General features: G+C 38.7%; 1 protein-coding gene across 1 annotated transcript; it reads left to right on the forward strand.

Annotated features, from left to right (window-relative positions):
• Positions 1 to 2925: 2925 nt before the first annotated feature.
• Positions 2926 to 7950, forward strand: LOC126792077 (pentatricopeptide repeat-containing protein At5g57250, mitochondrial). The gene is given in 12 exon segments (XM_050518574.1): positions 2926 to 2962; positions 3149 to 3271; positions 3625 to 3774; positions 4076 to 4146; positions 4222 to 4236; positions 5639 to 5948; positions 5951 to 6670; positions 6673 to 7083; positions 7086 to 7420; positions 7422 to 7655; positions 7657 to 7755; positions 7843 to 7950. Coding segments are annotated over 12 exon segments (2613 nt in total).
• The last annotated feature ends 7021 nt before the right edge of the window (positions 7951 to 14971 follow it).

Raw genomic sequence — 14971 nt, forward strand, 5'->3', positions numbered from 1 at the left:
TGAGTTACATAAAGCTACTGCTGCAGGCAAGCAAAACTATGTCTGCAGGCTAACAAAGCTACTGTCGAAGCTTGAACAAGATACTGTCAATGACTGACAGATTTATTCCTCTCCATTCTTAACACAAATATCAAGATGAAAATCCATCATTGGCATGTATGGCCTTTAAAACTTAGCAAGGCACGAAGATATAGAACACAATCTCCGCACGAGATCCGTAAAACAACTACCTGCGCCGTAGGACAGTGTGGGTGGTTACGCAATTAGCAAGACACTCGATTTCACGTCGGGACATTCTCAAAATGAAGATTAAGAGAGTCAACGACGCGGTGAACTTCTCTACACAATACGCCGTAGGATATTGTAAGAGGGGGGATTGAAATAAATGTGCAATCCCATCGAGTGTATCACATGGTAATAGAACTACATTCTTCAACTTAAGAGTTGAAAAAACATGGTATTGGAGCAGTTGAATACCAAACAATTTGGGTGGTAAAGACCATCCAATTGGTGCGGGTGGTCACCAATAATAATAAAATCGTTTGAGCTATAAAACGACTTGGAGAAAACCGGAAAATTAACCGGAAAATCATGTCAAAATAACTCAAAACCGGGTGAAATTTGGACTGGGAAAATGTGGCAGTAAAAACTGCTGAAAATAGGCTGGAAAAATGACGAGAAACGACGAAAAAATCGTCGGAAAAACTCGCCGGAAACCGGCGGCACCGATTGCCGGAAAATCAGCCGGCGGCGGTCGGAAACTGATTCTCACGAGTCCATCTTGTAAACAAGAAATACGAGAAATTTTATTGAATATGCCAATATTTAATACAACACAAACAAGCTTCCAATTCCAATAGACGACTTAAGCTAAAGTCGAGCAATAATCATGGCAATGCCAACGTCATACTTGAAAAATAGTAAGCAGAAGACATAGTCAAAATAGATTGACTAATCAAAAGTCTGTAGCAACAAAATCTTGCATATCGGATTGGGCGGAGCCTTAGCCTGAGGCTCAAAAATGTGCTTACTTGATAATGGAAGAATGTTACGTTTCCATCTCCAAAATTCCCTCAAGAAATAGATACAGGTGCCAAAAATGGCATGCGTTTCTTTGATGTGGAGTATGCATCAAGGTCAACTCTGATAATACAACGTCATAGACGTTCATTAAAGCACTTTTAAGTGTGTCCCATAGAATTCGTTATTTTTGGGATCTTTTGTCAGCAAATAGTGCTGTATCAGAGTAATGAATCAACTCAAATAAATGAGTACGTAGACCTTGGGATTATCGTTTATAGACATGAGTTTAAGAAAACTCAAACATTTAAATAACAGTCGCGATGGCGACGCATCCATAAGAAACGAGGGTTGTATAGGTTTCGAATAATCGAAACTATTCAAGTATGTAACCGGAATTAGAAGGGTTGTGATGTATATGGTCACAAAATAATCGATGCATATCGGCGATTCTCATGATCGCACCCAAAACAGCGGTGCACTCAGGCGACCACACGAAATCGATATCTTCTTTTTTAAATAATAATGTGACTCCCCCAGGACCGTCACACGAAAAACGTCGACCAAGAGGGGAATCATATCCCTCTTTGGTCTCATCGGCGTTATAAGAAAGGCCGAAAAAGAAGACATGAAAAAGGCTAATAGCGCCCGATAATTTATATATATATATCTTCAAAAGCAGCAACTTTAAGAAAAACATACTTGTTGGTCTGCCAAATATACCGCATATAAGTAAATTGCTCTGCAAATCGATCGTCATGCATGAAGTTGCTTGTTGAATTCCTTTTTCGATCTTCGTCCGATGACATAAAAATCTTGGGATGATACGATCAAAATCATATGTAGATGACAAAAGTATCGTCCATCTCGGCATGAATGTCATCACCATAGTACGACGAGTGATCACTTTTCCTATGCAATCACGTGAAACATAGTTAGAAAATGAAAACGTGCAAATAAACGATTTAATAAGCAATAGGAAAAGAAAAAGGAAAAAAGATAAATAGTTTAAAGGCCCAAAATGGTCGAGAAGACGGGAGTAGCTTCTCTTGAGCGAAGAGTTTGCTTGTGCAGTTCGCGTTCCTTGCGTATATATGCGGGAGGAGCAATTTTGAATCCTCTGATGCGGGGTCTTGCGGGGCAAAAAGATATTTTTGCGGAGAGAATGCGGAGGAGACCCTGCGGTGCTACGGGACTGCGTGAAGGGGCAGCAGGGGGGTCGCAGGGGCTGCAGGGCAGCAGTGCAGGATGCAGGGGCTCCAGGGGTCGCGAGCGGGGCTGCAGGGGTCGTGAGCAGGGCCTGCAGGGGCTACGATTCGGGGGCTGCAGGTGTCGCGAGCGGGGGTTGCGCCGACGAGGAACGCCGACGGGAAGATGCCGGAGGCCGGAGACGACGGCGGTCGGGGGCGGAGAAGAGAAAAAATTTCTAGGGCTCTAAAAATTCAGGGTTTTAGGGCAACATGTTGATAACGTGTTTCAGGATGAAATAATTGTGTATTATTGAATGATATGGGGGCCTATAAATAGGCATTAGAAAACCACAATCCCGTAGGATTCGGAGTCTTAATCTATTATGGAGATGCTAATCTATCTCCTAATAGGAAACCTATTAGGCTAAGACACACAAAAGGGTAGAATAATAATTCTCCCGGAACAGTGGGATGTTTTTGGGTTTTTACAGTGAAGCATAATTCAGATGGGTCAGTAAGTCGGTATAAAGCATGCCTAGTAGCAAAGGGATTCACCCAGACATATAGCATAGACTATGATGAGACATTTGCACCTGTTGCAAAGATGAACACTATCCGGGTATTGCTTTCTTTTGCTGCTAACTTAAACTTGCCACTTAGACAGTTTGATGTCAATAATGCATTTCTTCATGGAGAACTTACAGAGGAAGTGTATATGGATCTTTTGCCAGGATATGTAGCTGGTTCTCCAGGTAACTTCATATCCAGATTGAGAAAATCTTTGTATGGTCTTAAACAATCACCTCGTGCTTGGTTTGGAAGGTTTTCACAATTCATGAGGAAGATTAGCTACAAACAAAATAACTCAGATCACACATTGTTTCTCAAACACCAACAAGGGGTAACAGCCCTAATTATATATGTTGATGATATGATAGTTACTGGTAATGAAACTGTTGAGATTGATAGATTACAGAAGCAACTAGCCACAAAGTTTGATATGAAGGATCTAGGTACACTCAAGTACTTCTTGGGCAGTGAGGTAGCCAGGGGGAGTGAGGGTATCTATCTGTGTCAGATGAAGTACATCCTTGATCTACTAGCAGAGACATGTATGTTGGACTGCACATCTGTTGACACCTCTATTGAGCAAAATCATCGTTTAGCAGAATATCCAGATCAAGTTCCTACCGATCGAGCTCATTATCAGAGATTAGTTGGGCGCTTGATATACTTGACTTATATCAGACCAGATGTTGCGTATGGAATAAGTGTGACAAGTCATTCATGCATAATCTGAGTGAGGATCACATGAATATTGTTGTGAGAATTTTAAGGTACTTGAAATAAGTTCCAGGAAGAGGAGTGATGTTTTTTAAACACAACAATGTTTTTGAAGTTTGTGGCTTCACAGATGCAGATTGGGCTGAAAGTATCACAGACAGAAGATCGACATCATGTTACTTTACCTTTGTGGGAGGTAATCTGGTTACATGGAAAAGCAAGAAACAAAAGGTGGTGGCATGGTCTATTGCGAAAGCTGAGTATAGAGATATGGCTCATGGTTTGTGTGAGTTACTATGGCTGAGAAACCTGTTATGTGATTTAGGTGTCAAACCAAACACTACCATGAAATTGTATTGTGACCATCGGGCAACAATTGATATTACACATAATTTGGTATAAAATGATCGCACTAAACATGTCGAAGTTGATTGTCACTTCATAAAAGAAAAACTTGATGCCAGAAAACCAGCTGACAGATATATTAACTAAATGTCTTTTCGAAAAAAGTATTTTATGACTCGCTTGGCAGATATGAACTTGAATGAAATATAACAAACTCATCTATTATATATGATTGTGGTACACTCTCATTCAAGGTCTCTGTATCAACAAGAAAGACCCAGATAAAGCTTTGTTGGTTTTAAGCAATGTTTTTATATACGACGCCGAGGCATCGCCGGAAAGACCCAGATAAAGCTTTGTTGGTTTTAAGCAATGTTTTTAGATGCGACGTCGAGGCGTCGCCAGTGCGGCTTCGGGTAGAGCAACGGAGAAAAGCCCCGCAGGTTCAAACCCAGGAGGCGATGGAAAAGCAACTATCGGAGCGACGGAGCGAGCGGAGGAGAAGCGGAGTGACACGAAGAAGACGATGTAAATTTTTTTTTATGGGGGCCAAAACGACGTCGTTTTGGCATCCTCTGATTTAAGTCTCTCTCTTTTTTTTTTGCAGCAATTAAGGTCCATTTTGGATCCCATGGATACTGGTCATTAGAGAAATTGAATGAACTTTCTGTTAAAACCAAGTACCTGATGATTTAAAAATATAGCATTTCAAGTTTACTGATGGCAGCTACACCATCTTACAGAAATGGTGCAGAACTAGGAATAGGAAATCACTTCTTCTGATTGGTACAAAAAATCTAATCACCAAATCATTCCTTTTCTAGATACAACAAAATCGATGTGTTACTACTACTCGCGCGCAACTTCTTTACTAATCAATTGAGTTTCAGATATGATATGATAAAAGCAAATCAAAGTGGTAGCATATTAATACTGTTGTTTAGCCTAGGTTTGAACTACGGTATCGAACTCAATCTTTGCCCCAACAAATCAAAGTGAAGTGTTAAATGGTCACTAGCACCTAAATCTAGGTGAATAAAATGAGCTTTGGGGAACTAAACATCGGGCTGGCTGTTAAAAAATCCTCGGTCCAATCGTTCGGCAATAGTTCCATGAATCTGCTAGCTTTTTCTTCAATGAGCATGCCTTTAAATCCGTTTAACTCTAACTGATCATGGCACTTCTTGGCCGGCTGCCTGGAATATACACTGTACTACAATTGCAATGAGATGCTCGCTCACTTTTTAATTTTTATACAATATGAAGAAATATATTCATAATTATCAATATCTGAGCTCTGAGTCACACCAAATTCTACCAAGATTATACAATGATTTTGAATTGTATAAGTCATTTCTGTCTGTCTCTGAATGACTAGCTATTCTTATATAACATCAGAACTTAGTCATTCACCATACCTTCTTAATTGATATAAATAGGAATCATGAACATGTGCATAATTAACCAATGCCTTCGATCATCTGTTTGGCTATAAGCTAGATGCATATAAACCATCTGTTTGGCTATAAGCTAGGTGCATATAAACTTTTGGTTGGGCTGCTTTGATACTTAGAGTACATCCTCTATTATAGTGAAAAAAAAATCATTTATATGTGTATAATGTTGTTTAAAACTAATATATTTTTTTAATTAAATTAATATTTGTTGGAAATACGATTTAAGGCGATCGCTTTTACACGCCGATGCTCTCACCTTGTGAGGCTTAACCATGTCGCCTTTGTTTTCGCTTTCCCATATGAAAACATTGGTTTTAAGAGATTGCTTGAGTAAATATATAGATGTATCCTTCTTCTTTCACTTTTTGTTCGTTAATTTATAGATTTAGCTCTATATGGGATATGAGCAAGGCAATTGAGGTTGTGGAGTTGATGAAAGATGCTAGAATCAATTACCCATTTGACAATTTTGTTTGTAGTTCTGTGATTTCTGGGTTTTGTAAGATTGGGAAGCCAGAACATGCTTTTGGGTTTTTTGAGAATGCAGTAAAGGCTGGAGCTTTGCAGCCTAATGTTGTGGTGTATACAGCACTTGTTGGTGCTCTTTGTAGAGTAGGAAGAGTTAGTGAGGTTTGTGATTTAGTTTATAAAATGGAGAAGGATTGGAGTTTGATGTTGTTTTAAATAGTAGTTGGATTTGTGGTTATATTTCAGAAGGGATGCTAATGGAGGTGTTTCAGAAGAAGAGACTGATTGTAGATAAAGGCATTAGACCGGATGCAGTTAGCTATAATATACTCATAGATGGGTTTTCGAAGCTTGGAGATGTAGAAAAGGCAAGTGGTCTTTTGGAGAAGATGAGGCAAGGTGGGTTAGAACCCAGTTTGATCACTTATACTGCCATCATGTTGGGATTTTGCAAGAAAGGAAAATTGGAGGAAGCATGTGCTATTTTGAAGCTGGTTGAAGATTTGGAAATTGAAGTTGATGAATTTATGTATGCAACTTTAATTAACGGATTTTGCATGAAAGGTGATCTTGATGGTGTTTTCCGTCTGCTAGATGAAATGGAAAAGAAGGGGATACACCCAAGCATTGTTACATTTAATACGGTAATTAATGGATTATGCAAATTTGGGAGGACTGCTGAGGCTGAGAAGATCTCAAGGGGCGTATCTGGAGATACCATTACATATAGTACGTTGCTACGTGGGTATATTGAGGAAGAAGATATATCTGGGATGTTAGAAACCCAGAGGAGATTGGAGGAAGCTGGAGTGTATATAGATGTTGTTATGTGTAATATACTTATTAAAGCACTATTCATGGTGGGGGCAATTGAGGATGCTTACACACTGTACAAGGGAATGCCAGAGAGGGTTTGACTGCATATTCCATTACATACTGTACAATGATTGATGTATACTGTAAAATTGGTAGAATTGATGACGGATTAGAGATATTTGATGACTTTAGAGTGACACCACTTTCCTCAGTTGCGTGTTATAATTGTATTATAAATTGGCTGTGCAAGCAGGGAATGGCTGATATGGCCACAGAGGTGTTTATTGAACTTGATCAGAAGAGCTTGACTTTGGATGAAGGTATCTCCAAAATGCTTTCAAAGGCAACTTGTAAACAAACAAGTGCAACTAGAGTTCTAAACTTGGTTCACAGAGTGAGAAATTTGAGGCCAGGTATGTATGCTGTTATCAGCAATGGTGTGATCAGTTTCTTGTGCAAGAGAGGGTTTCATAAGTCTGCATTTGAAGTGTATGCAGTGATGAGGAGGAAGGGTCGGTGGCTACAAGAAACATTTACTATCTAATCTTGGAAGGGTTAATAAATGATGGAAAAGAGTGGCTAACTCTCCCTCTTTTAAGTATCTTTATTAAAGAATACGGACTAGTTGAACCTAAAGTAAGCCAGATTCTTGCTTACCACATGTGCCTGAAGGATGCCAATGATGCTCTCTGGTTTTTAGAAAAGATCACGGGCAGAACTACAGCCATTACTTTGCCTGTTTCTCTTTTTAAGACACTTATGATGAAGGGTAAACCTTTGGTTGCATATCAGCTTTTTATGGAGGCTGAAGATAGTGTTCCTATTCTGGATGCATTTGATTTATGCGCTCATGGTTGATGGCCTTTGCAAGGGAGGATATATTAGTGAGGCGCTAGATCTCTGTGGTGTCGCTAAAACTGAGGGAATCACTCTGAATATTATCACTTATAATTCTGTTATGAATGGATTGTGCCGTCAAGTTCATCTTGTTGATGCATTTCGGCTGTTTGATTCGTTAGAAAGAATTAATTTGGTACCCTCAGAAATCACATATGCTACATTGATTGATGCCCTTTGTAAGAGAGGGGTTTCTGCTTGATGCAAAGCAATTATTTGAAAGAATGATGCTTCCATTACCTTTAGCGAGGCACCAGATATCGTGCGTGCACCTGCAGGTATTTACTCTTTCATTGCTTTTAAAGATATTTCTTAACCTATCAGATTGAACTATTAGACATAGCTTATGACTGTATTAATTGTAGGTGTTCACTGTTTATTTATCTATGTTGTTCACCATTAATTTGCAAGTTGGAAATGCTGGTATTGTTGATCCGCAAGTCTTAGTTGAGTACATCCAAATATCCAATTGATAACAGGAATGTGTGTATGTTTAACATCGATGTATGATTTCAATCTTCTCACATCTCTCTCAACATGTCCTTAGTCTAGAAGTGACTTCTCCATACTGTAATATTAATTATCTTTTCAAATGTGTTGCATTGAACCATAATGGGCTATAACTAACTGTCTAAATCTTAGGTTCTATTTACCTTTTTTTTTCTGTTCAAATAGCAACAATTTGTTTGCTTGTACTTTTGTCTCTAACTCACCTGGTTGTTGATGTAATATTTAAAAGTTTATAGCGTTTCTTTGAATTTAGTAGAATTGGACATATGATGTAATTCATCTAGTCAAACTAGTGCTTGCCATGTCTTGAATTGTGTTTCCTTGAACTTTTTTTTTTTTGGCTATCACACAATCTCTCAGCTGCAATGCTTTATTTAGAAGTCCAGAAACAGAAAGTACTGAAATATAGAACTGTATATGATTAAAATTAGTTAGGCTGCGTTTGGTAGGGCTTATCACCTCTGGTGATTATAAGCTAAGCTCCCCATCATGTTTGGTAACTTGGCTTCTCCCTTCCAACTTCCAAAAGCTATGGGTTTTTATTCATATAAGCAGAAACTGCTCCCCACACCCTTTTAGAAGCAGAAGCCGAGCTTACACGCGGTATACTGTAGCGAAACTTAAATGAAATTTTCAAAATTCCTTTGGGTACCCTCAGCAACGTGATAGAATTACATGATGTACCAATCTCGAAACTCTTTCTCTTCCTCCACTAGAGTCGTATGTGATGAAACTCTGAAGCCATAACCAAGCATCTCTCTCTGTATTTCTCTATCGTTCACCTCTGTGATCCGCCGCTCTGACGACGCATTTGCCGGAATCGAGGATCCGAAATCCCACCGGAATTAGATCCATACCAGGAACTGATAGTCCGGCCGACCCGATCAGATCTTGTTTGGTATAGACCTCCCTCTCACATTTCCAGATTTCTCTCTTCTCTCTTCTCCGATCACTCATCGAACTATTGTTGTTTCTATTACGCAATTGCGCAACCTTTGACCGGAGCACTCGTCGATTTCCGGCGTCTGCATCCAAACAACCACCGGTGCGTTTTTGATTCTAAGCTTCTGATAGTTGATCATGTATTGATATGGTGTCTTTGATAGTGGGTTGTTCTTGTTTATTCATTTTCTTTGACTCAGGGTTTGAAAATTTGATTTTATTTCCTGTTGGATTATATGCTCATGTATGAATCTGATGGAAACATTAGATATGAACCGATTATTATGTTTTGAATTGGACAAGTGAAGTGCTTGATTAAATATGGTATGGGAAAATCATACTCAGTAGACTAGTTGACAATCAGGTTGGTTCTATGTGATTAGATATGGAATGATTGATTACCCAGTTATCATAAGTTTAAAGAACATGTAAGTGAGTATTTATATGCTTGCACTAATGTTTCTTGCTTGAGTGAGTGTTGCTTGCCTTCTTGCTGGGAATTCACTTGAATGAGTATTTATTTGCTTGGACTAATGTTTTTGGCTTGAGTATTAGTTGTTGCGTGATGGAGTTTTGTTTGCATGTAAAAAAGTTTGACTTGAGTGAATAATAATGTTTGTAGCTTAATTGAATATTGCTTGTTGGTTATTTAAGCATGATTGCTTGCTTTAATGATTTCCTATATGACATGTTTAGCCTGATTAAATAATAATGCTTGCAGCTTGATCGCATACTGTTATGGTTTCCTATATGACCTGTTTAGTATTTGAAATCGAGATTAGTTGGGGTAGTGATGTTTGGGCATGGTTACCAAAGTGAACTCTGGTAAAGAACTTCAATAGTTTTACTAGCTCTTTATTTTTCAGGGTTGCAAATATTTTCTTTTAACTGCTTGAGGAGATTTCTGAACTACAACTGATAATGTGATTGTGAAAGTTAGTAGCTTGCTCTCAGTGGTGGATATGGTTGTATAGGTGAAAAGTTGGGTTATTGAAAGGTATTGGAACTTGAGTGCTTGGTACATTTATGTTTTGTTTCTGGTTAGGACAAAATAGCTTGACATGGTAGTATACATTGGGTTAGTTGAACTGTGGCACTTTTACTGCTGCAGTGTTAACCTTTTGGAATCACACATATGACTGCCGTGTAAAAAGAAAGTCTTTGCATATTGTGTAAGAGGGTGCTTGAATGCTTGTACTCTTATTTAGCATATCTTTGAAATGTGTGTGTCTGTAGCTAGCGAAATCAAAGCCTGAAATTATACATTGCTTGCTTTGAGCAAGGCTAAAGTTGCATCATGTTTGAACTTCTTGCATTGAGTTGGCCTTTTGTAGTACCAAGAATAATCTTTTTTTTCTTTTGTATCAGTTTTTTCTTCTGTATCAGAGATCTTGAGAGCATCACAGTACTGATTTGGTGATTTGCTATCATGACGAATTCGGTGCTAGTAAAAGCATCAAGCAGATCTGTGAAATTATTGAAGGGAAAAGGGCAGACGTGAGCTACTTTTTTTTACAGATTGAGTTTCTATCATACTAGTGCTTCTTTTGGCTCATATCTAGTAGAATAACACAATAATGGAGCTGCATCGAGGAACTAATCATTTGTGATTTTTCTATTTATTTATAATTTTCTTACAGGGAGGATGATTGCAGAATATCTGTTGATCTTAATCAATTATTTTGATTCATTGCATGATGAAGTTCTTAATGGAAATTGATTGTTTCTTTTGTCACATACTGCAATTTCTGTAACAAGAACATTTCAACTCTGAGCTGTTACCATAGAAATGGGGAGTGTCGATGCCAACAAGCTCAAATTTTGCATTGACAGAGGGGGAACATTCACTGATGTTTATGCTCAGATCCTGGGTCAGCCTGATGGTTGTGTTTTGAAACTTAATATTTCACTGATCTTCTTTTTGTTAAAATGTTTGTGGTTTTTGTTTTAATATTTAGTGAGCATATGAATTGGCTTCTCAATTTGCATTTTGCAATCAAGGACAATGAATATTTTGTATTTTATGTGTTGGGAAAGAAATGACACTTGCAACCTCTGGTGTTACAAATGTATATAGCAGAAGTGGTTGTATTTTAGTTTGAGACCAATGATTATGTCCAGATTCATATTTACATTTATGTATTGAAAATATATACTAATCTTGAATCAATATCATTTATGTATTTGAAAGCTAAAAGAGAATATCATATATGTATTCTTATATTCTTCATTGTGGATAAGAATATAATCAATGCAAGTTTGTAAAATTTCTGAATATCTCTCTCTCATATGTATAACATGAGTCCCAAAACTCTTGTGGCAAGATCAAAGTACACAAACGGATTATTATGTAGTTACATGATCAAAATCAACTTGTAATGTTAAGAATATATCAAATTAATAAATTTTAAAACCATCCAATATTAATAATATGAAACATTTTACAATAAATTCATTTATCTTACAAGTCCAAAATTGTCATTTGAAAAATTAAAGCATAAGCCCGTTTGAGTTTAACAAAGCTCTGGTATGACTTCTTCCACTAACAGTCACTTATATAAGTCAGTTTATCAAACAGTCAGCTACTTCACTCATCAGCCACTTATTTTCAAAAATCAGCATAAATCAACTTTTTTTTATAAGCTGAGCTGTACCAAACACAGCCTTAGACTACCAGTTGGCTGACTAGCAACTTGTCATGATTTTCTTTGTCCAAAGCTCTGGAGTGTGGACAGTTATACCCTAGAGTACAAGTTATGGCTTGCAATAGAATACTGTCAAACGCCTTTATAATCGAACTTCAAGCCAGACAACTGCAATTGGTACTATGATGGTTGAGGACCTGTTACACGCTTGAACATCTGTAGCATTATAAAGATGGTATGGTAACCCTTCATATGCTTATTTTATTGTTGTTCAAGTATGTGAGCTTGTTGCTTAACAACATAGTTACTGCAAAAGTATGGTGTTGAACAATTATAATGCTTCTGTTGAAGGTCTGAAGCATTTGTTGGAAACACGCGAAATCAACGCTCAGGTAATTTAGCATCTTATTGTGCCTCTAGATTAGTGATCAAATCTATTCCCAGAACTTTGACGGGGAACTGCATACTTCTTTTCTTTTATTCCAATGCAAAAGGTATTATTATAATCAAGGTTATTAAATTATCGAGGTGAATATTGCCCAAATTGCTTATTTGGGACCGACAAACAGTATCAGATATTGAGGTTTCATCTGCTTTTTTGTATAATATAATTTCACTTGCTTGTTGATACTTGTTTAAATTTTTCTCTCTATTTTTTTTTTCAAACTCTCATTTCTGTTACTAGTCACTTCATTGTCACTATCTTGGTTCATATCTCCTCAGATTCCTGAATAAACTTGAGTAGTCCATATATGTAGAACACCTTTGCACATTGTCTATAAGGAAGCAATTATAAAATGTCTGGAATTCTTTTGGGGTCAGAGAAATTTCATAGAATTATTTGCTCCTGTTGTCTAACTGAGTAGTGCGATTGATTAAGCTACTCATGCTTTCTTCATCAAAATCATGACATGGTTTTCTGTCGGTGGTTTAGTATTCGGCAGAAAGATATCAACTCGGAATGCAGATGTGCTTCACTCATCATCATGTAATACTTGATATATTTATCTTTGCCAGCCATCCTTTTGTTTTACTTGCGTTAAGTTTGATTTTATAGATTTTAACCTATTTGTACATGATGTATGTTATCTTGATAGTAGTTCTATTGAATTTATCTTGATTAGTCAACATGTTGTTAGCGTGAATGACGGAGGAATCAAAGGCGTGATTCAAGAGCAAATCAAGGAGTAATTTGTGGTTGTTAGACTAAATATAGAACAAATCTGTGTATGAATAAATAAGAGCAATATATACAATTCAACTTGTATTAATTCAATTTGGTATCAAAGCCAATTTTTTCTTTTTTCTTTCTTGCTCTGTTTTTTTCTGAGTTTCTTTTTTTCTTCACAGCCGGTCGCCGCTGCCCTCCACCTCCTCCCGTCCGGCTCTAGTCTACGCGTCTACGTCGCCGCTTCCCCCCGACCGTCTTCGTGTCGCCGTCACTCCTCCGATGATTTCCGCTGTCTTCCAACGTCGTCGTAAACCATTTCTGTCCACAGTCGACGTCGCCACTACCCTCCTCTTTCCGGTTTTGCGCGTCGACATCGCCACTGCCCTCCGCCAGTCTTCCTGCGACCTCGACGTCACCACCTGCCCTACGATGTTGCCGTCACTCCTCCGCATTGCCGCTACCCTCCGAAGTCGCCGTAGCACTCCTCTGACGTCACCGCTGCCCCTCTGGTGTTGCCACTGCCCTCCGACGTCGCCATCACTCCTCTCCAACGCCATCATTCCCGACATACGGCCCTCTGACGCCGCTGCCCCTCTCCGACCCATTTTTTCGGCTCTTCCGGTTACTCTCCGCACCGCCCGACCCAGCCCGGCCACGATTCGACCCGACCCGACCTGGCCCATATTCGACCCGGCCCGGCCCGACCCAGATTCAACCCGAGTTGGCCCGGCCCAAATTCTACAGCCTTGGATATCAGTGGAGGTTCACCAACAGTGCAAGTGCACCTAAGACATATTCTTATCAGTTTTTTGTGTTTTTTCTGCATAATTCCTGATTTTTTAAATTGTTTTTCAATGGGTTCTATACACGAAGGAGAGAGTTCTCAGATCACTGATGTTCCGAAATTTGAAGTATTTGTCAAGAGTTCTGACAGTGGTTCATTTGGGGGCGCCAAACTCAATGGGACCAATTTCCGTAAATGGAAGAAAATTATGGCGGCTCATCTTCGAGGCATGCACAAGATAGGACATGTCACCGGAGTCACTAAGGTTCCTAGTCATGATGATGTTGTTGCCTACACTAAATGGGACGACGACGATGGTCTTGTCATGTCCATCTTGTGGAAAGCTATGAATGACGAGATAATTGATCTAGTGGAGGCATGTGCCACTGCGTAGGCAATATGGGAGACACTGGAAGGCTTATATACTAATGACTCTGATTTCATACAGGTTCATGAGTTAATGTGCATAGCTTTGGCAATACAACAGGATGGGCAACTGGTGGCGCACTATTTCACCAAACTGAAAAATATTTGGACTGAGATTGATGTGAAAAGTCCTTCCATGATAAAAAAAATTAGGAGGATATTATTTGGTGCCACAAGAAAAAGGAGCTTGAACGAGTTCACCATTTCTTGAAAGGTCTTGATGCAAAGCATGACAGTGCGAAAGACGAATTGCTTAGAAAGACCGAACCCTTTAGCATAATCACTGATTTTACATATATCTGTAAGGATGAATCTCAACAAGAGAGTCTTCATCAAGCACCGGCTGTCTTTTCCAGCCTTACTGTTCATGCTAAATCTCCAGCACCACCCCTTCCGCAAGCAACTTCAGCTCCACTTCATCAACAATATCCACCACGAGGCTTCGGGAATCAGCCCCGCCCTCCTTATGTAACGACCCCAAAATTGCGAGCCTAAAAACTCAAAATTCTAAAGTCGTTAAACACAAATAATCTCAAATAAATCGAAATCATTTAAGTGTAACAGCGGATCAATTCTGAGTTCTCAATACAACTCAGACAACCAATTATTACAACCCAATTTATAATCCATACACAAATGGAAATGTAATAATTCTCACAAATCACTCACAAATCTCACAAATGAAACTACACAATCCTCACACACGAATCCATGCTAAAATCTCACCACAAGTAGGATCCGAACGACTCCGAGCCTCTGTAGTCGTCACTCAACCTCCACTAATCAGCACCTGCAGAATTATCCCCTACACCATCGAATTGGTGCACCGGGATTGTAAACACAAACCCGGTAAGCTTATAGCTCGTATGAGTAAAATCACAATACAGTTCGCATATCAATATATACGAAAGATCACAAAACAACAAATATAAATGCCCCCATGAGCCAATGGTCAGCCCATCTGGTTGACCCAAGAAATATGAAATAAAAAGCTCATGAGGAAATTAAGTAACCCT

This window comes from Argentina anserina, chromosome 4, assembly GCF_933775445.1.
Source record: "Argentina anserina chromosome 4, drPotAnse1.1, whole genome shotgun sequence".
Lineage (NCBI taxonomy): Eukaryota > Viridiplantae > Streptophyta > Magnoliopsida > Rosales > Rosaceae > Argentina > Argentina anserina.